Raw genomic sequence first — 26,726 nt, forward strand, 5'->3', positions numbered from 1 at the left:
TTCTTTTGTCAGTCTTTTATTTAGGGCCCAGCCAATGAACCTAAGGTGTAGAGAGAAAAATAGTTTTCTTCCTCTTCTACAGTTGCAAATTATTTTTAGAGAACTGTTAACCAGTTCTTCAGTTTCCTCTCTATTCCTCTTTTGGAACATCTTGGTTTGTGAAATGTTTTTCATGAAGAGTCAGGGATTTTTACTCTTCTTTTCCCCCCCAGCAATTACCTTGGTTCTGCAAATGTTTTCAGCTTTCAATTTATCAGTATTTTGCAAGACTGACAAGTGTTATGGAACAGAAGTTCACGTGATCAATGAATGCACAGTGAGGCCAAACAATCTGAAAGGGCAGAGTTTGGAGCCCAGAGAGGTTTACTGAATGGCCAAGCAGGGAGAACGAGTGGCTCATGTTCAAAAAATCTCAAACCCCTCAATGGTTTTCAGCGAAATGTTTTTATAGACTTAGGGTGAGGGCTACAGGATGTGTGACTTTCTTCTCTTTGGTTGCTGGCGAGATAAAAGAGATGTTCCAGGACTCAGCAGAAAGTTACCATCCTCCACGTGGTTGGAGACCTTAGTTCTTTCAGAAGAACTCAAAGATATGGGTCTGTCTGTCCTTTGAGGAGGAACCTGGATCCTGCTTTAATTACTGCACTATTGTTTCTTGATTGTTCCTCCTTTGTTTCCAAATTCCTTCACTTCCTTGATTCAGTTCAGTTCAGTTCAGTCATGTCTGACTCTTTGGGACCCCATGGACTGCAGCACGCCAGGCCTCTCTGTCCACCACCAACTCCTGGAGCTTGCTCAAACTCAAGTCCATTGAGTCAGTGATGCCATCCAACCATTTCATCCTCTGTTTTCCCTCTCTCCCACCTTCAGTCTTTCCCAGCATCAGGGTCTCTTCCAATGAGTCGGTTCTTCACATCAGGTGGCCAAAGTACTGGAGCTTCAGCTTCAACATCAGTCCTTCCAATGAACACCCAGGACTGATTTCCTTTAGGATGGACTGGTTGGATCTCCTTGCTGTCCAAGGGACTCTGAAGAGTCTTCTCCAACACCACAGTTAAGAAGCATCAGTTCTTTGGCGCTCAGCTTTCTTCACAGTTCAACTCTCACATCCATACATGACTACTGGAAAAACCATAGCTTTGACTAGAGGGAACTTTGTTGGCAAAATAATGTCTCTGCTTTTTAATATGCTGTCTAGGTTGGTCATAACTTTTCTTCCAAGGAGCAAGCATCTTTTAATTTCATGGCTGCAGTCACCATCTACAGTGATTTTGGAGCCCAAAAAAAGAAAGTCTGTCACTATTTCCACTGTCTCCCCATCTATTTCCTTGATTAGCAGGGGCTTGAATTTGCCTTTTGGAACTCTGGGAAGTTCTAAGAGGCTGAAAAAACCTTTCCCTACAAACACAGAAAGGATTTATACCCAGGGGACTCCACCAGTTCTTGCTCCCTTTCATTAGTCTTGCTCACAGTTATTACGTGCTAAAACTGAAGCTTTACACCGAATCAAACTCTCAGGTACAAGGCTGCTATGTACCTCCCAGGTCTCTTTAAGCACAAACTTGGACCTGCAGACCCTTGAAGTGGACAGAGACCTGCTGGTGAGACCTAAAGCCCTTGAGCCCCCCAGCCCCACCGCACGCACGGATTTCCTGTGCTCGGCTGGAGGGCGATGCAGCTGCAGGCACTGTGCCTGAGTCCTGGGCTTCATCTGTGTTGAGATAAAGAGGATCCTCTGGGTGTAACTTGGCATCACATGTGACGAAAAACCAACATCTACTGAGAGCTTACCCTGTGGGATCATATCACATCCCAAGCATGTGTCAATGTAACTCTTCAAGTCCCATTATTTGAGGTAGGAACCATTATCACCCTGGGATTACAGTTGGGGAAACTGAGGAACAGAGAGCCATGGATATTGGCCAGTAGCAGAGACAGTGTGAACCTAGGAAGTCCAGCCCCAAAGGCTTCCATACCGTACCGTCTCCACCCAGGTGCTAAGCTAAATATTTGTCGAATCAACAAATGCCTTTCCTTCCCCAGAAGTTCAGTTGTTTCTTTTATAAAATCAGATTCAACAGTATTTTTCTTGATAGAATCTTGACCTCGGCATCATGCTGAGATGATAGAAATCCCTAAACAGATTAATTCCTCAGGTTGTTTTAACTTTCAGGTTTCCAAAACATAATATCTCTACATAGCAACATGGTCATCACTGCCTAATACTTTCTCAGTGATGTAGCCAAGCATCATCATACACATCAGAAAACCAAATAATTTAACAATTTAAGCAGGGGAATTTTATCACATAAAACACAGCTTTGACATTTGAAATAAAGTCTATCCAAAATCAACACTGGCAAAATTAGAAAGGATGATTCGCTGCATTTATTCTCATTTCCTTACTCTGCCTGAGTCAGACCATCATGGTACATCACCTGGGGCTCACGTTTTGAGAATGACATGCTACTGGTAATTAACAGAAAAGCCGGGTAGCCGCTAACATCTGTCTGAAAGACTGTTGACAGATGAACAATGGGTATAAAAGACCTAGCATCTTGTGTAGAATTGTTAATCATGTTTGCAATTATCTGTCATTTTCAAAGGACCTTCAAACAAAAGGATCATTTATCCATTGTGCCTTCTTCATGAAGCTGGCTGACCAGAAGGTTCTTACATCCACTGTTTAAACCACAATGATATTTTTTTCTGTCCTTTTTATATTTTCTGTCATCCTCCCTGGATTTTTTTTAGACAATTATGATAATTATTTTAATCTGTAGTCAGCTTTTTAGAGCAAATACACCCACTGAAGACTTTCATAGAGGTACCAGAAAGATCTTATGAAGCATCCCAAATATTAATTACCACCCCAATAGTATATTTGTTCCCTAGGGCTGTTATAACAAAGTGTCACAAACCGGGTGATTTTGTTTTTAATATTTATTAATTTTGGCTGCGTCAGGTCTTAGTTGCCGCATGTGGGACCTTTGCATTGCGGTGCATGGACTCTGTGGCGCGTGGTCTCAGTATTTGCATGGGCTTCAGAGCACGTGGGCCTCAGCAGTTGCGGCACATGGGCTTAGTTGCTCTGTGGCATGCGGGATCCTAACTCCTCAACCAGGGACTGAACCCATATACCCTGGTGGCTCCGCTGGTAAAGAATCCGCCTGCAATGTGGGAGACCTGGGTTCGATCCCTGGGTTGGGAAGATCCCCTGGAGAAGGGAAAGGCTACTCACTCCAGTATTCTGGCCTGGAGAATTCCATGGACAGCATAGCCCATGGGATGGCAAAGAGTGGGACACAACTGAGTGACTTTCACTTTCACCCTTCATAGCAGCAGCAGCTGGATCCTGGACCACCAGGGAAGTCCTACAAACCGGGTGATTTAAAAGGACAGAAATGTTTCCTATCACAGTTTCAGAAACTAGAAGTCTGGTAACAGATGCCAGCGGAGCCAAGCCCCCTCTGAAACCTGTAGGGAAGGATCTTCCTTGCCTCTTCCTAACTTCCGGGGGCTGGCCTTCAAAGATTGACACCGCTGGGCTTATAGCTGCCTCATTCCAACCTCTGCCTCTGCCATTACATGATGTTCTCCTTCTGTGTTTGTGTTCAGAGCTCTCTCTTCTTAAGGGTATTGGATTAGAGCCCATGCTAATGACCTTGTCTTATGTTGATCTTATCTGTAAAGATCCTATCGATATCTCCAGATAAGGTTACATACACACACTGACAGTTAGGACTACATCATATCTTTGTGGGGAACACAGTTCAGCCCATTACAGAGGGTACCTGCAAACACACCTCAGAGACAAACTACCTTCAACGCTGGGACTTGAAAGAGTAGGAACTTTTCTGTTGGCCTTATTAACAGTATCTCTGTATTTAAAGCAGTCTTCCCAAGTGGCTCAGTGGTAAAGAATCTGCCTGCCAATGCAGGAGATGCGAATTCGATCCCTGGGTGGGTGAGATCCCTTGAAAAGAAAAGGGCAACCCACTCCAGTATTCTTGCCTGGGAAATCCTATGGACAGAGGAGCCTGGCGGGCTACATCCATGGGGTCGCAAAAGAGTTGGACACGACTTTGCAGCTATACAACGATAATAGCATGTACGTAAAAAAAAGGCCTGTGCAATAATGGAAGTGGTTAGTAATAAAAGCATAGAAATAGCTAGAGAGCTGAAGACAGGTGGGTGAATTCCCTGCTGTTCATGGAGAAGGGTGATTTGCTCCTATGTTACTACCCTCTGTATATGAAATATATATCATATATATAACTTACTCCCCTTACTTTGATTCTGTGCTCAACTTAATTTGACCTCAACAGGAATTCCTCTTCTAGGGAAAAAGCAGACAGCACTGCAGCTGTTATTACTTAACACGTCTGAGTTGGATTTACACATCAATATTTTATGAGTTAAGTTACTGGGGTTCCATCCTAAGAGGTTGCTCAGCTATGAAGGTCCTGGGCCTGTAAAATCAGAAACCCAGAGAGGTGGCAGCAGACAAGTGCAGCTCCCAAGGAACTGGCTGAGTTGAATCAAGCTTCACTCAGCAATGACCCTTTTTGCTGACTCTCCCTTCAGATTCCATTACATGTGTTCAGAATCAATCCGATGATTAGGGGCCTAAACCCTGAAAGCTCATACTCTAGAAATGATCTGAATACAGCTTCTTCTTAACCTTCCCTCCTATCAGAGAGCTGGCCATGGTTCATTTTGGCCTTTGATTGGCTAAGTCCCAGATTTTTTGGAATCAGGGTTATGGTTCCCAGGTTTGTGTTCAAACTTTGTATTATTTAGCCCAGTGTTCTGCGAATCTGGTGACGCTCTAAGGGGTGATGGAGAAATTGGAGAGTGTTCCTTTAAGGCGAGGGTCAAGGAGGAGACCCAGGTGGCTATTGTAGACGCAGCCCCAGGCAGCAGTCTGGGGCCCAATTAGCAGTGAGCTAAGCCGGGTTTTTGTTTAGCTTAGCAACCGCCCGCGCTGTCCCGGGGGCCCGTCGGGGTCTCTGCGGCGGCCGGAGGCCCGGGTCTGAGTCCTCTGCCCGCGGTGGCGCTGGCGGCTGCCGGAGTCGCCCCCGGTGGGCACCGGGACCCCTGCCCTCGGGGTCTCGCAGCAGCGCTAAGGCAGAGAAGGGACTGCTGACCGCAGCGGGCGGCCGACCCGGCGTCGAGGAGTCTCGGGGCCAAGCGCCCGGAGGGTTTCCTCCGCGAACGGAGAGCATCAGAGGCCCCCCGGGGTGAGCCACTAGAGGGGACCCCACGGGCCCCACCGCGCCCCGCCATCGCGGCCCAGGGCCGCCTCGTCCCGAGCCCTGCGCGCGGCGGTGGATGGAGCCCTGCAGGCCGGCTCCGCGTGGACTTGAGGTTCGGGCCACAGCCAGGACGGCGTTTCTAGGGCCAGGACATGAAGGTCGCGGTGTTGGACCTTGGGTCTCTCTTTGCCAAAATCTTCAAGACCTCGACGGCGCCGCCTGCGGCCCCCTCGCCGGTCACCTCCTCCAGCCCCTCGCGAGGCGCTGCTGCCGCGGGCTCCCGCCCCGGCACCTCGCTCAGCGCGGCCCGGACCTTGACCGTTCTCCCGGCCCTGGCCCCCGACTCCCCGTCCAGCTCTCGGGGGCCCTCGGTCCTGCTGCAGCCAACGCCCGCCACGCTCCATCCCCTGCTTGCCGCCCCCTACGCCCGAGTCTCCGTCGCCGGCCGCCCGGCACAGGCGGTGGGGACTCCTGCTTCGCTGCCCAGTAGCCCGGGAGCAGCCAGAGTCCGGTCCTCGCCCCCGCCCCTGCCCTTGGCTCTGCCGCCCGCCCCCTCCAGCGGCGGTCCTAGCTCGGCATGCTCCCCCGCCCACCTGGTGGTCGTGGCGCGGCCGCCCCCGGGCCCCGGCGCGGTCTGGGAGGCGTATCCGTCCATCGGGGGCTCGGCGGGCAGCAGCAGCAGCAGTGTGACCGCGAGCCCGCGGAACCCTCGCCTCCCCGGCCCCAGGGAGAGAGAGCCCAGCGCTCGGGTGCCCCCTGGGCCTGGCCCCGGCCCCGGCCCCAAGACCCTGTTCTTCGCTTTGCCGGACATCGGCGAGGAGTGGGCCTCGGACAGCGACTCGGAGGACGGCCGGCGAGGGTGAGTAGCCCTCCTGGGGCCAGGAAGGTCCTTCTGGGGACCCCACCCCTCCACCTGCCACAGCCACCTTGCTGGGCGCCTGGTTACAGAACGACGCTGTTTGCCATCACTTCCACTAACTCCCCTGGATCACCCTCCTTGCACTTTTCTCGGGTCCTGATTCCTTGGCTTTCCGTTCTTTTCACATACAGGCTGTGACAGGCTTGTGCTCAGCTTTCTGGGAGATAATCCTCTCGTGTTTACCATCAGAGAGGGAGAGAGGATGAAACCCGGCTTGCAGGAAAGGAGGGCAACATTTTGTTTCTTTTCTCGCTGAAGCTTTCCCTCTTAGATCATTTGAGAGTCTGGTTTCCTTAAGGACTTAGAAAGGAGCCTTTGAGTCCTTCTCTCAGATGCAGGATTAACAGATATGCAGGTAACCCAATACCTACACTGGCAGCTCTCATTTTAATGGTGAGACTCATGTCTCCCTCTTTTTCAAGGATCAGTGCCAATTCTCATCCCTAAGTGTGATTTTTTTTTTTTTTGGTATGAGACATGGAGTTAATTTATGTATGCATAACATCATCTGACACAAACGGATTTGTTATATCTTGTATCCTAGAGCTCCTGCATTCTTGACATGAGACATTGAGATACTCCAGAAACACTGACTGACTTCATGGGGACCATCTCAATGGGAATTGGGAGACATTTCCCTCAACACACACACTCACACGTATTCCTCTTGTAAAATGTTACGTCAGAAGTCAGGCAAATTTTATTTTATTAATCAGCAGAAGATATAGCTATTCTTAAGTGGGTATAAAGATGTTCAGCCTTCTGAATGTCAGAAAAGGATACAGTCAAGGGCAAATATAGTGAAACGGTCAAGCACAAACCAGGAAGTCCTGTTCCTGGATGCAGATTTCTCCCTTGTAGTCTAGTGAAGGAAGAACGGTCAGGCCTGATAGCAGAAAAGCTCTTCTCTGCCCGCAAAAATGGACTGGAAAACTTTGGCATTAAGACTGATTCTAAGTCATTCAAAATTCAAATACCTATTTTCACAAAGTTGTGTGACACTCATCTCAGTGTTAAAATAAGCAGTTAAGTAATAAGTTGTTTCTTTTCACTTAAATTATTGTATTATTAAATAGATGAATTAACTGATTTTCCCCCCTAAAGGAAAATCAGTTGCATTTGGATGAATGGCTAGAATCCGTGGAGGAGGGCATGGCAACCCACTCCAGTAGTCTTGCCTGGAGAATCCTCACAGACAGAAGAGCCTGCCGGGCTATAGTACATAGGGTCACAAAGAGTCGGGCAGAAGCAACTGAGCATGCATGCATGCAAGTGGCTAGAATATGCATGCCTAAGGAATTAGACCTTTGTTACTGGCTACTGGTCCTTAACATTTATGCAATTAATGTTTTATGAGCAAACAGATATACACACTGATCTTGAACTCTAGTCTTAGTCCTTTTCCAGCAGGCACTGAAACATTCAGTAGGGCCAGTGAAAGCACTCGTGTGGTTTTCTTTCTTGAACTTTAGTCTATGTTGCTGCTGCTGCTAAGTCGCTTCAGTTGTGTCCGACTCTGTGCGACCCCATAGACGGCAGCCCACCAGGCTCCCCCGTCCCTGGGATTCTCCAGACAAGAACACTGGAGTGGGTTGCCATTTCCTTCTCCAATGCATGAAAGTAAAAAGTGAAAGTGAAGTCGCTCAGTCGTGTCTGACTCCTAGCGACCCCATGGACTGCAGCCTACCAGGGCCTTCCGTCCATGGGATTTTCCAGGCAAGAGTACTGGAGTGGGGTGCCATTGCCTTCTCTGTTAGTCTGTGTTAGCGTTGTCCAAAAATGCTCAATGGATACTTTATGAATAACACTGTATTTGGCACTATTTACAGTATGCTAATCTGCATTAGCAGAGATATCCAATTGTCTTGAAAGGGCAGACACTAAATTTTATAACATTGCTTTGAGGAATAATAGGCACAGATACGTGTGTTCAAGGATCTTCCTATTATGCTTGTTTGTTCCTTCTGTGGGACACCCTACAACACTTTAAGTACATTAGTTGTTTTTTTCTTTTGCATATACAAATAGTCGTATTCCCTTCCTTTCATACCTCATTTCTTTTTTTAATCATGAAATTTACAAAGGGACAAGGGGGAAGAAAGAAAGAAAGAAATTTTTCTTTCGCTCTTACAGACCTTTTGCATCTTGAAATGTACTTTTTTCTCCCTGGACATCTGGGGTGACTATAACACTGAATAAGAAAACATCCTTCAACAATGGATTTAAATTGCACAACAATTTTCACCTTATCTATTTGTTTTCAGATAGCTGCTGTTAATCATTAGCCCGCTTAACTAATAATAGGACCATATATTTGGTTTTCTTAAGCTAGGTCTGTGAAGAGTGGATGGTGGTTAAAGTAGGAATAAGAGAGGAAAGGGGAGAAAAAGCATAACTAAAGAGAATGTAGATAGATGTCAAACAAATGTGAAGAAAATCTTGGGAAACAGTTAATCTAATTTTAAAACCACCACTAATTTACAAAGAAAAGTCCTCATTCACAATTTATATTTTTTGGAAGATCTATGCATCTTACCTTTGACCTGATTCTATTCTTGGCCTTTATCAAAATTAAAAATACTGAAATTAATTTCAGCGGGGACATATGCACACTTTCTTTCAATTCAGGGCATTTTTCTTTTTCACGAAGGTGCTGTGTAGTAGCATGAGTTTTGATCTCTGATTCGTAGATTAAACGAATGACTAGCCCACGGAAGAGGGTTTGCTCTTTCCAGTGACAGGTTGAAACCAGAGGCAGAGGAACTGAGTTGTCTCCTTTGCCCCACTCTCCCACAGCCCTGGGAGCGGGAGCCAGCACTTGCCAACTTCACCTTCATTTCCCTGTGTCTTTCATATATACATTGTCCCTCCTTCACACTGGTTTCCCATCTCCCCATCCCTCATCACTATCTCCTTTTGCATTTCTGGTTTGATCTATACAATCATCACCTTGTAAAAGAACTTATTCTTTCTTTGTCCGTGAATAGAAGAACATCTATCAGTAGATAAGATAGGCAGATAGAGAATTGTTGTTTGTGAAGATTGGTAGATTTAAACTTCATGTGGTTAGAAAGTATTTCTATCTTAAGTTATTGCTGATAACATATAATCATTGCTTTTGTGAGTGGTTGAGTTGCCTTGTTAAAGTCTTGTAAGTGTGGAAATATCACAATAGCCTCTGCAGTACATGTGAACTTGACTGCCAATGAAAAAGAATGCAGGGACTTAATGTGAGTCCAGAGCTGGGGTGACCCTTCAGGACTCAGGCAGGATTGAATTCCAGTCTCAAACTACTTGCTCACTATGTGATTCTGGGCAAGCTCTTCAGTTTCCATCTTGATAAAATGGAGATAATAATGATGCTTTTCTCATACAGATGTTCCAAAAATTCATTGAAATCATATTTTAAGTGCCTAACATAGAGAAATGTGTATAACCCTGGTGGCTCAGATAGTAAAGAATCCACCTACAATGTGGGAAACCTGGGTTCGATCCCTGGGTTGGGAAGATCCCCTGGAGGAAGGCGTGGCAACCCACTCTAGTGTTCTTGCCTGGGGAAGTCCATGGACAGAGGAGCCTGGTGGGCTACACTCCATGGGGTTGCAAAGAATCAGACACGACTGAGTGACTAAGCGCATCTGATTCTTATCTACTTCTTGGCACAGAAGTGAAAATAGAAAAGTATGTTTCATTGAAGAATACATTCCAGGAGAAGAAAAGAGTGACAAAAATTCATTTATATTTTATCATCTTGACTGTAATAAATGGAATCTTTTAGTGCAGTTATTAAGCAGAACAAATAAGAGTACACTCTAATCTTTCATCATTTTCCCTGTGAAACTTACAGAAAATAAAGGCTACTTTAATTAGTATTACTACTCTTTGCTGTACAGTATCTAGAAGAAAATGTATTTGCCACTCAGGGATCAAACGTTTAATTTTTAGAGACACTGCAGAGTAACCAGCAGCCTCACAGATCAAATCGTTCATGGCCAATACTTCATATAGCTCTGGCCAGTCCTATTCAGTGATGTGTTCTTTATATGCACATCGTACCTTTTTTTAAACTATAAATTCTCTGTCCTGTGACATTTAAGACAGCACACATCCACAAAAGGCATTTAATATTTATTAAATGAATAAATTAAAATATTTTCATTACAAAATCCACTTTCATATGTCCCTAATCTTTAGAAAAATCCAGAGGAAATGTAAATGTACTTATGTCTTTTTTAAATAATTATTTACTTATGGCTGGGCTGTGTCTTTGTTGCTGCTCAGGCTTTTCTCTAGGTGCGGGGAGCACGGGCATCTCACTGCAGTGGCTTCTCTCGTTGCGGAGCAGGGGGCTGTGGGCACACAGGCTTCAGTGGTTGCAGCATTTTGACTCGGTAGTTGTGGCCCACCGGCTTAGTTGCCCCGTGGCATGTGGGATCTTCCCGAACCAGGGATTGAACCAGTGTCCCCTGTATTGCAAAGCGGATTCTTAACCTCTAGAGAGCCAAGGAAGCCCTCTTTGAAAAAAAAAAAAAAGTATTTATTTGACTGTCCTGGGTCTTAATTGTGGCGTGTAGGAGCAGTATCTTTGCTGTGGCATGTAGGATCTGGTTCCCTGACCAGGGATGGAATGCAGGCGCTCTGTGTTGGGAGCTTGGAGTCTGAGCCTCTGGACCACGAGGGAAGTCCCTAATGTCCTTCTTTAAGGATAACTGTCTTGGGCCTTTCTGTTCCGTTGTCTTGGAGTTTTCCCAGAGTTGGTAATGCTTTCTGCTGGGACTTTGCATTCCCATAGGGATGAATGGTGAGCTCAGTAGACAATTGTCATTTGACTATTACTTTCTATTACAGTCAGATGACCATAAATTTCATTAAAAAATAGTAATGAACCTGACTTGCACATTCATGTCTCGCATCAAATTCCTTTCCAAATTATATTATATAAAAAATAATAACCTAAAAAAATATAATAATAATAACCTTCAAAAAAAGAGAGAGAATAAATGTTTAGAAAAGTTTTTAGCAATTGACAGAGTAACTTTTTGTCTATTGACTGATAAAATTTTTGGACTTTGTATTTTGTGCATCTTTTTTTCCATTTTTCTTTCTAATAATTTATTTTTATTACACTTAAAAGTTATAACGTCCACAGTGAATAGGAAAAAAAAAATGTAATAGACACATTAGTCCTTGGGGTTGCAAAGAGTCAGACACAACTTAGTGACTAAGCATGTAACACATGTTAGCTTGAGAAGCACTGAAGCAGACTTTACTTAAACACTTGTAAACCACAATGAACAGCAAATTTCAGGACACCAAGAGGGAAAAAAACAGCCAGATGACCACACTAGTATTTTATTCTTCCTAAAATATAGGGCTAAACAGTGTTTGAACAGTCTCCTCTGATTAAAGAAGAAATTCTTTAAATGATTGTTCAAATAATCTAGAGTCAAGAATATGCTCTAGTCACAATGCCTTTGGGAGCCCTGCCTGTGGGGATATAACCTGTGGCCAGAAGGAGGAGGTTTCTCACACTTAATGCTTTCTTTCTTTCTTTTTTTTTTTTTAAGTTTTACACCAATGCTGTATCCCATCAGAGCTCATTCACAGCCCTTGATGGCAGTTGTTTCTCTCATATGGCATAACTTGCAAGTACAGATAATGTGTTTTTTAGTTTTTAAAGGAACTTTTAAAAGGAAATTTACAGACATAACATGCTTTCTTCTCTTATTGCCAATCTATAGTCTCTTTGGAAGAATCCCTGACTTACCACTAATAAATGATCAGATGTATTAATCCCTTCTGAATTGCATAGGAGGGAATCATATCCCATAGGAGGGAATCCTATGACCCGTTAAGTTTTTTTAAGTTTAATTTTAAGTTTAATTTACATTTGAAACTCACTTTCTTTCCCTGGTGGAAATGAAAACCCAGTTACCTGGGATTGCTCTTATCTTTATATTAGACTTGAGCCTCATTCTGGGGCTTATGTAAGACCAGGACATTCATCAGTGGAGAAGGAGCCCACTTGTTCTTTAATAACCTCTGTTACTTCTGAATCCACTGAGCTGTCCGTAAGCTTGTCCTTCTTAATAACCGAGGTCTCATGCCCTTATCCACAAAGGCCCTTCCAGCTAGGGGTCTCTCCCCTTAATTCTGTGCTACTTCTGGGAGGCCCCAGGGAGGCAGCCCACTGCTCTCATACTAGCATTCTCTATCACAGGACTTCCAGGAGGTGCCAACCCCCACCACACAGCCTTCCCTGGGTTTCTACCAGCCCACCTAGGTTGTGTACGGGGATCAGCGCCCTCTGATCCCTTATCTCATAACATCATCGGTCAGCCTCTGTTGCCCACGAGGTCTGCATTTTATGCTCCTAGATCAGTTTCCTGAAGGACATCCTCTAGGAACTCCCTGGTGCTGAAAGGCTGATTCAGAGCTCCACTGGCCCATGGGAATAAGAAAAGAAGCACTTTTCCAATGATGGGCTGGATAGATTTCAGCCCTCATTAACTTCCTGGCTGGGCACCTTCCTTATGGTACAGTGTTTCACTGTTTTAAAGCATTAGTTTTGTGACTGTTTCTCAAATATGTATTATTCTATGAAGCCAAGGTTCTTAGAATAACAACTAGCATTTCCTTGTCTACCAGGTACCAAATGCTGTGTGCATATTCTATAGTCATTATCATGAATCCTCAGAGCAAATACACAAGGAAGGAATTTTATTTTCATTTACATATGAAGAAATTGAGGTTCAGAAAGGATTATAAATGGTCTCATTCAGATGGTTAATGTGTGGAAATGAAAGATTCAAATTCAGGCAGTCAATTTTTATCACCCAAGCTTATGTGTAGCCAAATTTTTTTTAAAGAATTAAGATGATAATAAGGATTAAAATCTACTTCTAAGGAAATCGGTAGCATTTTTTCTGGAACAAACTGACTCTAAGAAATTGTACTCTTTCCAATAAAAATTAGTTTGAAAATAAAAATCATGTTAATAAGTAATCTAAAGTTATCTTTCTCAAAATAATATTCCTAGTAATACTATAAGGAGACAAAAATTAAAGCGTACTTTTGTCCACTTTGAGGCACAGATAGCAAATGATTTTTATTATAAAGCTAGAATTTCTTTAAAGCATTTCCTTTCTTTAAAGCAAAACTATTGTCATCTCTCTTTTACTTTATTATGTATGTGTTTCTCATAAATTATTTTGTGTATATTTAATAGTAAATCAAATATTTTATTTGTCCAAGTAAGGCAGATAATTAGCAAGCATTGTCTTACTGGGGAAAAAATAACAGGAGAAGCAATTAGATATGCCTTTGCTAAGGGGAAAAGGTACACATTAGCATTTTCTTAATTAGCTGTTTCACTTAAAGGTTTAGAAGAAGCCTTATATTAATAATTAAATATTGACAACTGTAAAGATATGTGAATGGAGGTGAAAGGGATAGTCTTCGTAAAACTCTATTTGTTAATTTCTAATTTAATTTTTGGCTGCACCATCCAGCCTTGCAGGGTCTTAGCTCCCCTACCAAGAATTAAACCCAGACCCTCTACAGTAGAGCACATGGTCCTAACCACCTGGGGATTCCCTACTCTATTTTTTTAAATGTTAATTACTGATAAAATTAGTCCTGAATTTCTTGGTTCGGATTTCACACAACTGAGACAGAGGTGAAGGACGATGATTTTAGGTGAGATGTGAGTAAGAAGAAATTGTCCTCTTACTTACAAAACAGACTCAGAGACTTGGAGAACAGGCTTGTATTTGCAAGGGTTTGGGGGGAGGAAGGATGGGGGAAGGGATAGGTAGGGAGCTTGAGAGGGACTTGTACACGCTGCTTTATTTACAATGGATAACCAGCCAGGACCTACAGTATAGTACAGGGAACTCTTCTCAATGTTATAGAAACCTGAATGGGATGGGTGTTTGGGGGAGAATGGATACATGTGTATGTATGGCTGAGTCCCTTCCGTGTTCACCTGAAACTATCACATTGTTAATCAGCTATACCCCAATATAAAGAGTTGACATTAATGGATGTAATAGGCAGTTGACTAAAATAAAAGCAAAGCAAGAAAAAAAAAGTTAAAAAGAAAATTTTTCTCCATAGAAAATTTGTATAGTAGTTTTATCAACAGTAACTCAGCTTAGTGTTATAAAAAATGAAAACAACACAACCCTCTGTGGGACACCTTACTACACAATACCTTTTTTTTTTTCCTTCTTATAATGAGGAAAATGTGCTTTTACCTTTATTTCAGCCAAGGACTGGCCTGTGCTTAATGGAAATGTGTCTTAATGTTTCAGAACTCGTGATTTTTGTGAATTCAAAGTCAATATGAAATTCAGTTTAGGAATGGAACACTTTTCTTTACCATTTAATGTATTTAATGTGGCTCTTTTGCTTAACATGGACACTTTGAGTTTAGCATCGCGTGTGTGTGAACTCCAAATACACATAAGCCATCTCCCTGTCCCTGTTGGAAACCTCTGTTTTTGCCTCAAACTGATTACAAAGCAGCAAGCAATCTTGTTTTCACCATTAAGTAACAATGACTTGTTCTTGCATTAAAGAATTGCGGGAGGGACGGGGGACTTCCCTGGTAGTCCACTGATTAATCCTCGGAGCTGCCAGTGCAGGGAGTGAGGGTTCGATCCCTGGTCAGGGAACTAAGATCCCTAATGCCATTCAGTGTGGCCAAAAGATTAAAAAAAAAAATTAGGGATAAAATGTGTATTTTACTGAAGATTCCCTGGGGGAGATGAATGGAGATTTGTATCACACGTTGTGCAACATTTCAGTGCAAAAATTTCCTTCATTCTACTTCCAGCAGTGACAAATTAGGTTGTTTTAGGAAAACTACCACCTGAGTGCATCTAGAAGAGCTGGACAATAAACTTTAAAAAACCACTGAAGCTTTGGTGAACTGGAAATAGACCAGCCTCATAGGAACTGAAACCCAGCTTTAAATCTTCTTAATTCCTGATTGGATTTAGATGATTTGAATTCGCTGGAGCTCCTAGCTCTGTCTGCTATAAGAACCAAATTTAATCCCTTCTGTATTTAAGATGTTAGCAACAACTGTATATTGTTCATCAAAGACACAGTTTACATATAAGAATACAGACATGTTGAATATAAATGTTTATGGGTGAAGAGTTTGTACATGCAATTTCTAATGAAAAGAAATACACACTTAGAATTTCCACAGCAGATAAATAGCAATCTTAATCATCTGACAAATTATGCTGGTACAATATCATTTTCCCGTTTAGACTGCTTTTTAATAGAGGGTTACCTTTTCTATACAAAAAGGTAGTCACCTTTGAGGCTTGTTGTGAGCTTTGGGAGGAAGGTATGTATGTAGGTCCCTGACCCTAATTACCCGCCAAGGTGAAAGCATCATCCATGGAGGGAGTCAGTGAGGTGACACGTTGTGTTGGCTGCGCAGACTAGATATTGTTCCCTGAGACAGTGGTTTCTGATCTAACCAGGTTCCATATCTGTGTTGGTGGTGGTAGTTTAGTCACTAAGTCGTGTCCGACTCTTGCGACCCCGTGGACTGTAGCCCACCAGGCTCCTCTGTCCATGGGATTCTCCAGGCAAGAATACTGGAGTGGGTTGCCATTTCCTTCTCCAGGGAATCTTCCCAACCCAGGAATCGAACCTGGGTCTCCTGCATTTCAGGCAGATGATTTACTGACTGAGCTATAAGGGAAGCCTATATCTGTACTATAATGAAAATTCACTATATCTTGCAAAAGCATTGTTGTTGTTCAGTCACTCAGCCATGTCCCACTCTTTGTGACCCAATGGACTGCAGCATGCCAGGCTTCCATGTCCTTCAGTATGTTCCAGGGTTTGCTCAAACTCATGTCCATTGAGTCGATGATGCCAATCCATCTATCTCAACCTCTGTCGTCCCCTTCTCCCCCTGCCTTCAGTTTTTCCCAGTGTCAAGGTCTTTTACAGTGGGTCAGCTCGTTGCATCAGGTGGAAAAAGTATTGGAGCTTCAGCTTTAGCATCACTCCTTCCAATGAATAATCAGAGTTGATTTTCTTTAGGATTGACTGGTTTGATCTCCTTGCAGTCCAAGGGACTCTCAAGAGTCTTCTCCAACACCACAGTTCAAAAGCATCAGTTCTTTGGTGCTCAGCCTTCTTCATGGTCCAACTCCCACATCCATACATGACTCCTGGGAAAACCATAGCTTTGACTAGACAGACCTTTGTCAGCAAAGTAATTTTTCTGCTTTTTAATACGCTGTCTACGTTTGTCATAGCTTTTCTTCCAAGGAGCAAGTGTCTTTTAATTTCATGGCTGCAGTCACCATTTGCAGTTATTTTGGAGCCCTAGAAAATAAAGTCTGTCACTGTTTCCATTGTGTCCCCATCTATTTACTATAAAGTGATGGGACCAGATGCCATGATCTTAGTTTTTGGAATGTTGAGTTATAAGCCAGGCTTTTCGCTCTCCTCTTTCACCTTCATCAAGAGGCTCTTTAGTTCCTCTTTGCTTCTGCCATTGGTGGTATCATCAGCATATCTGAGGTTATTGATATTTTGCCTAGCAATCTTGATTCCAGCTTGTGCTTATTCCAGTCCAGCATTTTGCATGATGTATTGTGCATATAAATTAAATAAGCAAGGTGACAATATACAGCCTTGGTGCACTCCTTTCCCAATTTTGAACCAGTCCATGTTCCAGGTCTGGTTCTAACTGTTGCTCCTTGACCTGCATACAGGTTTCTCAGGAGGCAGATAAGGTGGTCCGGTATTCCCATCTCTTAAAGAATTTTCCAGTTTGTTGTGAGCCACATAGTCAAAGGCTTCAGCATAGTCAATGAAGCAGAAGTAGATATCATTCTGGAATTCTCTTTCTTTTTCTGTGATCCAACAGATGTTGTCAGTTTGATCTCTGGTTCCTCTCCCTTTTCTAAATCCAGCTTGTACATCTGGAAGTTCTCAACTCACATACCATTGAAGGCTAGCTTGAAGGATTTTGAGCATTACTTTGCTAGCATCTGAAATGAGTGCAATTGTGCAGTAGTTTGAACATGCTTGGCATTGCCCTTCTTTGGGACTGGAATGAAAACTGACCTTTTCCAGTCCTGTGGCCACTGCTGAGTTTTCCAAATTTGCTGGCATATTATGTGCAGCACTTTAACAGCATCATCTTTTAGGATTTGAAATAGCTCAGCTGGAATTCCACCACCTCCACTAGCTTTGTAGTGATTCTTCCTAAGGCCCACTTGATTTCGCACTGCAGGGTGTCTGGCTCTAGGTGAGTGATCACACCATCATGGTTATCTGGGTCATGAAGATCTTTTTTGTATAGTTCTTCTATGTATTTTTGCAACCTCCTCTTAATCTCTTCTGCTTCTTTTAGGTCCATACCGTTTCTCTTTTATTTTGCCCATCGTGTATGAAATGTTCCCTTGGTATCTCTAGTTTTCTTGAAGAGATCTCTAGTCTTTCCCTTTCTATTGTTTTCCTCTTTTTCTTATGCAAAACATAATGGAATTAAGATTTAACTAGGCTTGGTTTTCAGAGTGTGAAAAGAGTGCCATCTAGTGCTTGTGTGGCAGTATTGCATGCAAACAACTCAGTTCTAGGGACTTGGCCCCCATAATTGTGGAGGCGGTGGTAAATCCCGTATCTGCAGGGTAGATCAGCAGGCTAAAGACCCAGGGGAGAATTTTAGTTGCAGTTCAAAGTCCAAAGGTAGTCCGCCAGCAGAATTCTTTCTTGGTCTTGAGAGCCAGAGGACATGCTCCCAAGGAGGAGGCTCCTCATCCTCACTTGGCCAGGACTGGGGTGATGACATTTTAGGGGATTCTTGAGAGGCCTGAGTGTAGTGGGCATGTGGGACGGATAGAGACTCAAAGAGGATGATGGCAGAGTAAAGATGTCTGCAGATTCTTTTACCCTTTTCCCGCTGAGAGAGGCATTCTGTCTTCCAGCAGGAGGAATCGATGGGCTTCTTCGTACCTGCTCAGGTTTAGAAGGCCTCAGATCTCACAGGGGAATGGACGGCCAGCGCAGGCCACATCCCCTTTATTCGCTGTAATTATTAAGAACTTCTTAGTGAGAGAGGGCACACCCCAAGTAGTGCCCACCTTTGGACATCTTGCTTTGACAGTGTATCTTACTTCAGCCCACTCACTCTTGTTTCTTTTAGTTTATGAAGACAGTAGCTTGGCCACTTGGCTGTCTCACAGCATAGCCTCTGGTGACTCTGGTCCTGGTGTAATTGTGTGACTTCAAGACTGAAACAAGCATGTATTAATAAACCAAAACAAGGTGTATGAGAGAAAGCATCTGAAGATGGAGAGGCAGGACAGCACAGGAAGTGAACCTTGGTGCCTAATGAGACCTAGTACGGTGTATGTGTGTGTGTGTGTGCGCACGCGCGCTCCTTGCAAACTCTTGAGACTCCAAGGAGTGTAGCTGGCCAGGCTCCTCTATTCATGGAATTCTCCAGACAGGGATACTGGAATGGGTTGCCATTTCCTACTCCAGGGGATCTTCCCCACCCAGGGATCAAACCCCCCTCTCCTGTTTCCTGCATCGGCAGGCAGATTCTTTACCACTGGAAGCCCAATGAGACCTAGAGTCCCTGTTAATCAGATTAGCATCTTGCCTTTACCGGGCTGAGACTTCATTTTTTATTAAACCTCCCTCTCCTTACCCCTACCCCCACTAGTGATCCTTTGACGCGAGGAGGGGGATGGGTGAAATGGTTCCGTATTCCTCCTGTTGATTAAAATTCTATTTTTAAAGGTTAAGGACGGCAGACACCTGTCTGGACAGACCCCCGGGAAGGGGGTGTGAAGGCCAGATCGGTGCGCCCTGGAGGCGCAGAGAGGGCGGTGGAGCGGTGGACGCCTGCGGTCAAAGCTCAGGGCACTGGACTGTGAAAGGTGGCCCCTGGCAGCGGGAAGGGGGCACGCGTGCTCTTCCAGGGAGAGGAGGCGCGGACCGAGGCCCTGGGCGGCGGGTGGAAGCAGGGAGCGCCGCGAGTCTCTGGAAGGCGGGGAACGTAGCCAGGGAACCAGCCACCGGCGCTGCCCGACCTCTGCGAGGGGCGCGGCAGCCGCGGAGGCGGAGGGGAGGGCGGGCGCGGGGCCAGGAGGCGTCGCCCCGCCGCGCCGGAATCTGGCCGGAGGAGCCAGAGGGGGGAGCAGTGCTGGGCGCCCGGCGATCGCAGTGCCCATGGACCGCGCTGCCTGGGCCCGGAGCGCTCCTGGCCGCGCCCCTAGAGACTCGCGGTTCTCGGAGGCGCCGCGGAGGCACGTGCAGGGCTAGCGGGCCGGGGCGCAGACCTGGGCGGCAGGGGACCCCCGGCCCCCGGGGCGCGGGGGCGCCGCCTGCAGGGCGCGGGCACGGGTTGGCAGCGCCCAGCGGTGCCCAGGCCTCTGGGCTCCGGTCCCGGCCCACAGGACGCGAGCCCAGGCCTGGGGTTGATGGTGATTGGGTAAGTCCTGATCTGGGAAGGTAGGAGGCATGAAGTTGCCTCCATATAGCATTTTTGTGCCATGCGCTTGATTTTTTTTTTTTTTCCACTGCTTGCAAAGCCAGAATCCATCTGGTCTGTTCCCCGGCATCCATTCATGAAATCTCGTGCTGACATCATCCGGCCTCCCAGAGCCAAGATGCTCGCTTGGTCTGACGAGCATTCGTGGTGTCTGAGATGACTTTTCATCAGTCGTGAGAGCAGAGAACCTCAGTTGCTTCTAGGACGTGCTTGTGTAAATCAGGGTTTATCATCCTGCATTCCAGCCCATTCACATTTCAGACGGCCTTTTAAAGCAGAAATATACATTTTGAAAGCTGCGGTTACTGATTACTAATTGAATTTCTGTAGAGCAGAGTGACAGAGGTTTGTGGGCTATCGAGGGTTTTTTTTTTTTTTCTTTCTGCTGTGGGGCGCTTGTAGGGTATCAGCTTCCCAACCAGGACGGAACCGGGCCAGGCAGTGAAAGTCCAGTTAACTGGACTGCCAGGTAACTCCCAAGAGGCAACTTGAAAAAAAAAAAAAAGTCCATTATCTAGTCATTTCCTTGACCTGGAATAGAGTGACTCAAGGAGATAGAGTGCATGTGCATGCTAAGTCACTGAAGTTGTGTCTGACTCTTTGCAACTTGGTGAATTGTAGCCAACCAGGCCCCTCTGTCCCTGAGATTCTCCAGGCAAGAATCCTGGAGTGGGCTTCTATGCCCTTCTTCAAGGGATCTTCCCAAACCTTAGTCTTAATTTAACTTTCATATAGGAACCAATTAGTGCAATAGAGTTCAGTGGTTGCCCTTCAGGCTGCCCTAAGACGCAGATCCTGTGACCAGATCAACAGCCTTAAATGTACCAACTAGCAGCGTTTTATTATTTCTAAAATTTAAACAGAATGGACAGGAACTAGTGTAAAACTCTTATATGTCTGTTTATCATGTAATACAACTTACTAGACATCTCACTGCTTTAAAGTTTTAAGATATTTATAAGACATACTTTAAGTTGTGTATACTTTCCTGGACTCTATAGATGACGGAGGAGTTGACAGTTTACAGGATATTAAAGATGCTCAATATTATGTCTGATATAATTACAGTACATGGTTAGAGGACAGAGAAACCACAACGTTCAAAATAAACTGTAAAAAGAAACATGGCCAGTTTTATACATTTTATCCTTCATTCACTGTATCAGTAACTTGTGGTTCCTGGAGACACATGCAGGTTCGATGGCCTGGGTCCCAGGACCAGCTCCAACCCTCTCTTCTTCATGACTCTGAGCAGTCATTGAGTGTGTTGGGCTCAAATTCCTCTTCAGAATTCCTCTGAACTTTGTGGTCAAATGTATTTGCTGTTCAACTGAACTCTGATGTTTAGGATGTCCCACAGAAATACAGGGATCTCGGAGAAGATGAGGCAGGGAAGAGGTGAGGAGAGACGAGTTGGGGAGATGGTGTGGAGGTAGCTAGCATTTTCAGGCATCGGTTTTCCAGCTACCTGTCCCCTCCCAGCAACCCTGCATCTTTCAGTCCTTCTGTCCTCAGCTACTCTTTGAGGTGAGTAGGAATGCTGATCTGAGTAAGAATATGGTGTGATGTGAAGAAAGGGTCCCATCACTTCATGGCAAATAGATGGGGAAACAGCGGAAACAGTGTCAGACTTTATTTTTCTGGGCTCAAAAATCACTGCAGATGTTGATTGCAGCCATGAAATTAAAAGACGCTTACTCCTTGGAAGGGAAGTTATGACCAACCTAGACAGCATATTAAAAAGTAGAGACATTACTTTGTTAAAAAAGGTCCATCTAGTCAAGGCTATGGTTTTTCCAGTGGTCATGTATGGATGTGAGAGTTGGACTATAAAGAAAGCTGAGTGCCAAAAAATTGATGGTTTTGAACTGTGGTGTTGGATAAGACTCTTGAGAGTCGCTTGGACTGCAAGGAGATCCAGCCAGTCCATCCTAAAGGAGAACAGTCCTGGGTGTTCATTGGAAGGACTGATGCTGAAGCTGAAACTCCAATACTTTGGCCACCTGATGCGAAGAGCTGACTCATTTGAAAAGACCCTGATGCTGGGAAAGATTGAGGGCAGGAGGAAAAGGGGACGACAGAGGATGAGATGGTTGGATGGCATCACCGACTCGATGGACATGAGTTTGAGTAAACTCCGGGAGTTGGTGATGGACAGGGAGGCCTGGCGTGCTGCGGTTCATGGGGTTGCAAAGAGTTGGACATGACTGAGCAACTGAACTGAACCAAACTGAAGAGAGGGATTCCTTCTTCAATTTGTAAACAGCTTTCTTCTTAGTTTAAGAAGTTTCTTCTTAGAAAAAGGGTGAATTTGTTGAAAGAAGAAATTACTGTTCATTGAAAACAAAGCAAACTGGCATGAGTCTGATTAGTGAATTTAACTTTCAGTTGCAGAAAACGCAGAGGAAGAGCTCAAAATTAGAAAGGTGGACTTGAGTGGATTAGGTGCTCCATAAATAGTCATTTTTGGAGATAGCAGCTATGCTAAGAACTGTGAATCTTCTTTCTTTATAAAGAATAAAGAATTCTCCAGCAATATCTTGGATGTGGAGGATACTTTCATTTTGTATTAAACAGAAACATTCAGAGTGATTAGAGGGCCAAAGCATGCTCGTTTGAGGTAGTAATTTAATATCTAACTAGGGATCCTTTCAGTAAACAGAGAGCATCTCTAAGTGAAAGGCAGTATTTTAGGTGCTATAGATGGAAAATATTAATAACGTATCAGGATCATCACAATAAAAACCTTAAGGAGGGATTTCTCTGGTGGTCCAGTGGCTAAGACTCCACGCTCCCAGTGCGAGGGGCTGGGTTCGATCCCTGATTGGGGAATTAGATCCCACATGCCTCAATTTAAAGAGTTCACATGCCACAACTAGAGATCCCACATGCTGCAACTAAGACCTGGTGCAGCCAAATAAATAAATATAAATATTTTTAAAAAAACTAAAGTACCAAGACAGATGTATAATAGGAACTGCTGGGAGAAGTGAAATAAAATAAGAACACGGTGTTTTCATCGAGTGGCATATGCCAACAAAGTAGTGATTTATCTGGCCTGATTATGTTGACACTTCACATATTCATGTAATTTAAGTCTCTCAACAACTGGAGAAATAACTTGGTCAAGCACACAGTCTTGTCAGTGACAGGGCAAGATTCTAACCCATGCTATTATTCTATAGATATTACCAAAGAATAATATTTTATCTAATATACCACCCTGGTGTTTAAAATTCTTTCTCAATAACAAGCAAATTTAACTTATACATGAGTATATATTTTATAACATTCAACACAGATCTATTTGATATAATTTTTTATTGTCTCTTATGTCATAAGTATTTTTATGTTTATCTAGAGTTTTAGAGTCATGTGGAAGTGACTGGATAGGGTTAGAGGTAAGGCAGTGTATTAGCATAAAAGCTTGTCTATATTCTTTTCCCCATTACATTTTCTTTAACAGTTTTATTCTTAGGATTGCTTGCTTATACTTATGACTATTAAACAATAAAGGGAGGAGAAAAGTCCTATAATTCTGTTATTCTCCCTTGTAAATATATATATGATTGCTCACTTTTGTGTAGTAATAATACACAAAGTAATAGTAATAGTAATTAAAAGTAACAGTAATGAACTTGTTAAAAATTCTCTTTGTTGTAGAGTTCTTTAGTATATAACAAAGGGCAAAACTGATCCTCATTAATATTTTCTAAAACTCCATTTACATTCAGAAACACAAGTGTTGAAAATTACATACCATTTATTTGAAAAGTAGATTTTTAAATGAATGCTAGAGTGGCGTCCCTGTTAGAAATATTGAAAGTTGACTTTTTTCCTCAAATAACTACCATATCTAAAGTTAATATAAAACATGTGGGAAAATATGACTTTGATAAAAGAACAGAAAGCTTACTGTTAGAAAGGTATTTTGATTAGAGGGAAGTAAATGTTTTAAGAGGTTCATTGAAAGGACATTTTAATGATTAACACTAACTTGGCTACACCAGCCAGGTTTAATGCCATATTTAAAATTGAGAGATTTCTTCTGTTTTAGTTTTCCATTACTATTAATATTTTAAAACTATCTTTTTTTTTTTTTTTTTGGTGTAAGGCTGGTTGACTTTTGCAAGCCCAAGGGCTCCTGGGGTCAAGTAATACATGGGACCTGAAATCCAGTTCATGTTTCCATCGCCAAGTTTTGGAGTGAGGTTGTGTCCACCTAGGTTTGGGGCAACCTTTAGACCAATCTGGTTGAGTCACAAGAAGCTGCTTTTTCCTAGTTTATGAAACAGTGCATATAGGTTAATAATAACCTTGATTTTTTCAATTAATTATTTTAATTGGAGGCTAATTACTTTACAAAATTATGGTGGTTTTTGCCATACATTGACATGAATCAGCTATGGGTGCACAAGTGTCCCCCATCCTGAACCCCCCTCCCAGCTCCCCCCCCCCACAACCTTGATTTTAAGAAAAATAAAAATGGTAGGGAACTAAGCCTCAGTGTCTTGAGGTGTGTGTGGGGTGTGTGTGTGCAAATACATGTGTGTGTTTAGGGGGACACGATGGGAAGAGAGGGGCAACTTTCTATGAAAGGAAATTTTAAATATCTTAATGAGTAAACTTATTGTATTACAGTTACTTTTCATATTTTATTTTTTCAGAAGAGGACTGTCAGAAGGATCTGGAAAGCAGAATTTTGCTGTGAAAAGCAAAGATCCTTTACCTACCCATTTTACAAAAAATGTACAGAAAGCCATTGCTAAATATAGCCGGTAAGAATTAGCCATTAGCCTTTTAAATGCTTCTGATCACAAATCAAAACTTGCCTGAATGAATATGGGAAACAGAATCACTGATGGGCCATGGATTTCTACAAGGTTTAAAAAAAAAAAAAAAAAGCTTTATTTTTAGCCAAGTGAAATGTTACACTGCATAAATCTTTTAAAATCAGTGTACTGTGAAAATTAACTAGTATATTTAAAGAAAATAAGAGGAAGTAAGCTCAGAGAGGCGAAGCCGCTTCCCAGTAAAACCTATTTCCAGTAACTGTCATTTATGTTACTTACATTTCTTCCTGCAGGGAATCTGGGTCATCATTTTCATCAAGTGGGAGCCCCACGCCTACAGAAGCCCCCAACTCCTGGTCTGGGTCTGGGACACAGAGTTCAACCACTGGTTTATCTACGGAGAGGAGTTCCATTTACTCCTGGAGAGATGATGTATGTCTCACAAAATTTTAGATAATCTCATGGCTACAATTCATAATGATGATCTACTTTCTTATTTTTTTTAAGTTTTTACCAAATTAAAAGCATTACCTGGTCCACCCGTACATACACATAAATATAAAAGCACTGACATGTCACATGTAAAACTGAAAATACAGACACTCTTAAGAAAAAAATCAAAGCTCCTATAACCATACAATGCAGCATCTTAGCTGTTAATAGTTCTGTTTTTCCCACCTCCAAACCCCCCATCAGGTTGGTATATATGATTTCTTGCATAAATATCTGTGGTTGGAAATTCAGGAGAGATTCCGACAATTAGGAACTTGAATAAGAGAAAAATTGGGGAAAAATAAAAGTTGTTTAAAAAAAAATCATGATTAGGGAATTTTCCCTGAATATTCTAAGTCAGATATTTTACATCTAATCCTAGCAGAACTGAGCTGGGTGGGACTTTAGTCTGCAGCCCAAGTTTACCATTCAAATCTGTGCGATTATACAGTTTCTGACCCCTTCATCCCCTCAAGAGTCTATGAATTCCGGAACACAGGCTTTTGTGATGCTCCTGTGGCCACGGAAGAGTCCAGACTAGCTCCTTGGATGGTCTAAGTCCTGCTGTTTTCTTGTTTGTGTTCTGGATTTCTTTGCTTTCTTTAAAAGCAGCTCTCCGCCCTGGACTGTGCAGGTGGGTCTGCTCCCCAGGGATGGTGTTACATGGTTTTATAGCAGCGATTCTCCAAAGGGGCCAAAGGGAGAGGGTTGTGGGGTGCAGGGCAGGGGTTTGGGGGCGGCTGAAAGGGAGTCAGCCCTGAATCACTGGGGCACTTTTTGGAGGAGGTGAGTCTGTCACTGGGATAAACTGCCCCCATCCCCACATCCACAACCGCCCACTCCCACCCCACACTCTTTGGTCAAAAGAGTGCAGATGGGAAGAAGGCTGAGATCCATTACTTTATGAAGCATCACCGTCCAAATGCTGGGTTCCTTCCCTACCAATTTTCAAGTAATTATCCAAAGAGAGTCTTATGACTTCCATTTATAGAGTTTAAATTACTCCAGTCCCTAAACATTGTTTTGCTTTGAATTTAAAAACGTTTATTTACTTTTTGATAGGTAATATTTGTAAAAGCAACAAAATACAAAAGAGAGAAAAATGAAAATAAGCCCTCTTCACACCCCAGCCAAATATTCTTCTGAGTTTTCTCCTTATTTGCATTTTAAAAGAGGTAATTCAGCTACCCTGCAGTCTGGGAATCTAGTTTTTTATCAACTAAGGGAAAGAAGTAACATGGAAAATATGGAATAGCAGTCTGTGAAAATCAGCCTGAATTGACCATTTTGGATCAGATATGTCAGGCTGAATTTATGGGTTAGATTTCAAGTTCACACACCTGCCCTGGGAGAAAATGGACCGAACTAAAGCCCTTGCCCTGTAAACCAATAATTGGTTCTTCCAATTGTACTTCTGTTCATGTTTTCCTCACTGACTGTAAGGGCGCTAGGTCTGTTACTTCTCAATCATTTCCAATATACAGAAAAACTGAAGGATTTTCTCACTGACAGTTCACTGCGCCCACAGCCCAAGAATCTCTTAAGGCCAGACAGGAAAAAGGAATACTCTGGTCTCATCCTAATAACCACATCTTTTAGGATACCTAAGGTGGTTTTTTGTTTGTTTGTGTTTCTGTTTTCCTTGATTAAAAGAAAGTGAATGATCCTTTCCATGAAATAATATTCCTTTTCATTACAAAAAGATTAATGTAATTTGC

General features: G+C 43.3%; 1 protein-coding gene across 5 annotated transcripts in view; it reads left to right on the plus strand.

Annotated features, from left to right (window-relative positions):
* The first annotated feature begins 5,268 nt into the window (after window positions 1-5,268).
* Window positions 5,269-26,726, plus strand: part of FAM149A (family with sequence similarity 149 member A) — a 37,642-nt gene continuing 16,184 nt past the window's right edge. For 2 of the 5 annotated variants that reach the window (XM_043893541.1, XM_043893542.1), the window contains exons 1-3: window positions 5,269-6,117; window positions 24,391-24,501; window positions 24,810-24,948. In XM_043893541.1, the coding sequence (XP_043749476.1) occupies window positions 5,411-6,117; window positions 24,391-24,501; window positions 24,810-24,948 (957 nt within the window). In that variant the 5' untranslated portion in view covers window positions 5,269-5,410. Of the gene's footprint in view, window positions 6,118-19,304; window positions 19,664-24,390; window positions 24,502-24,809; window positions 24,949-26,726 lie in introns of those variants that run through there. The other 3 variants (XM_043893546.1, XM_043893545.1, XM_043893543.1) reach the window with 3 other exon arrangements.

The sequence above is a fragment of the Cervus elaphus genome, chromosome 32 (genome assembly GCF_910594005.1).
Source record: "Cervus elaphus chromosome 32, mCerEla1.1, whole genome shotgun sequence".
NCBI classification, from domain to species: Eukaryota; Metazoa; Chordata; class Mammalia; order Artiodactyla; family Cervidae; genus Cervus; species Cervus elaphus.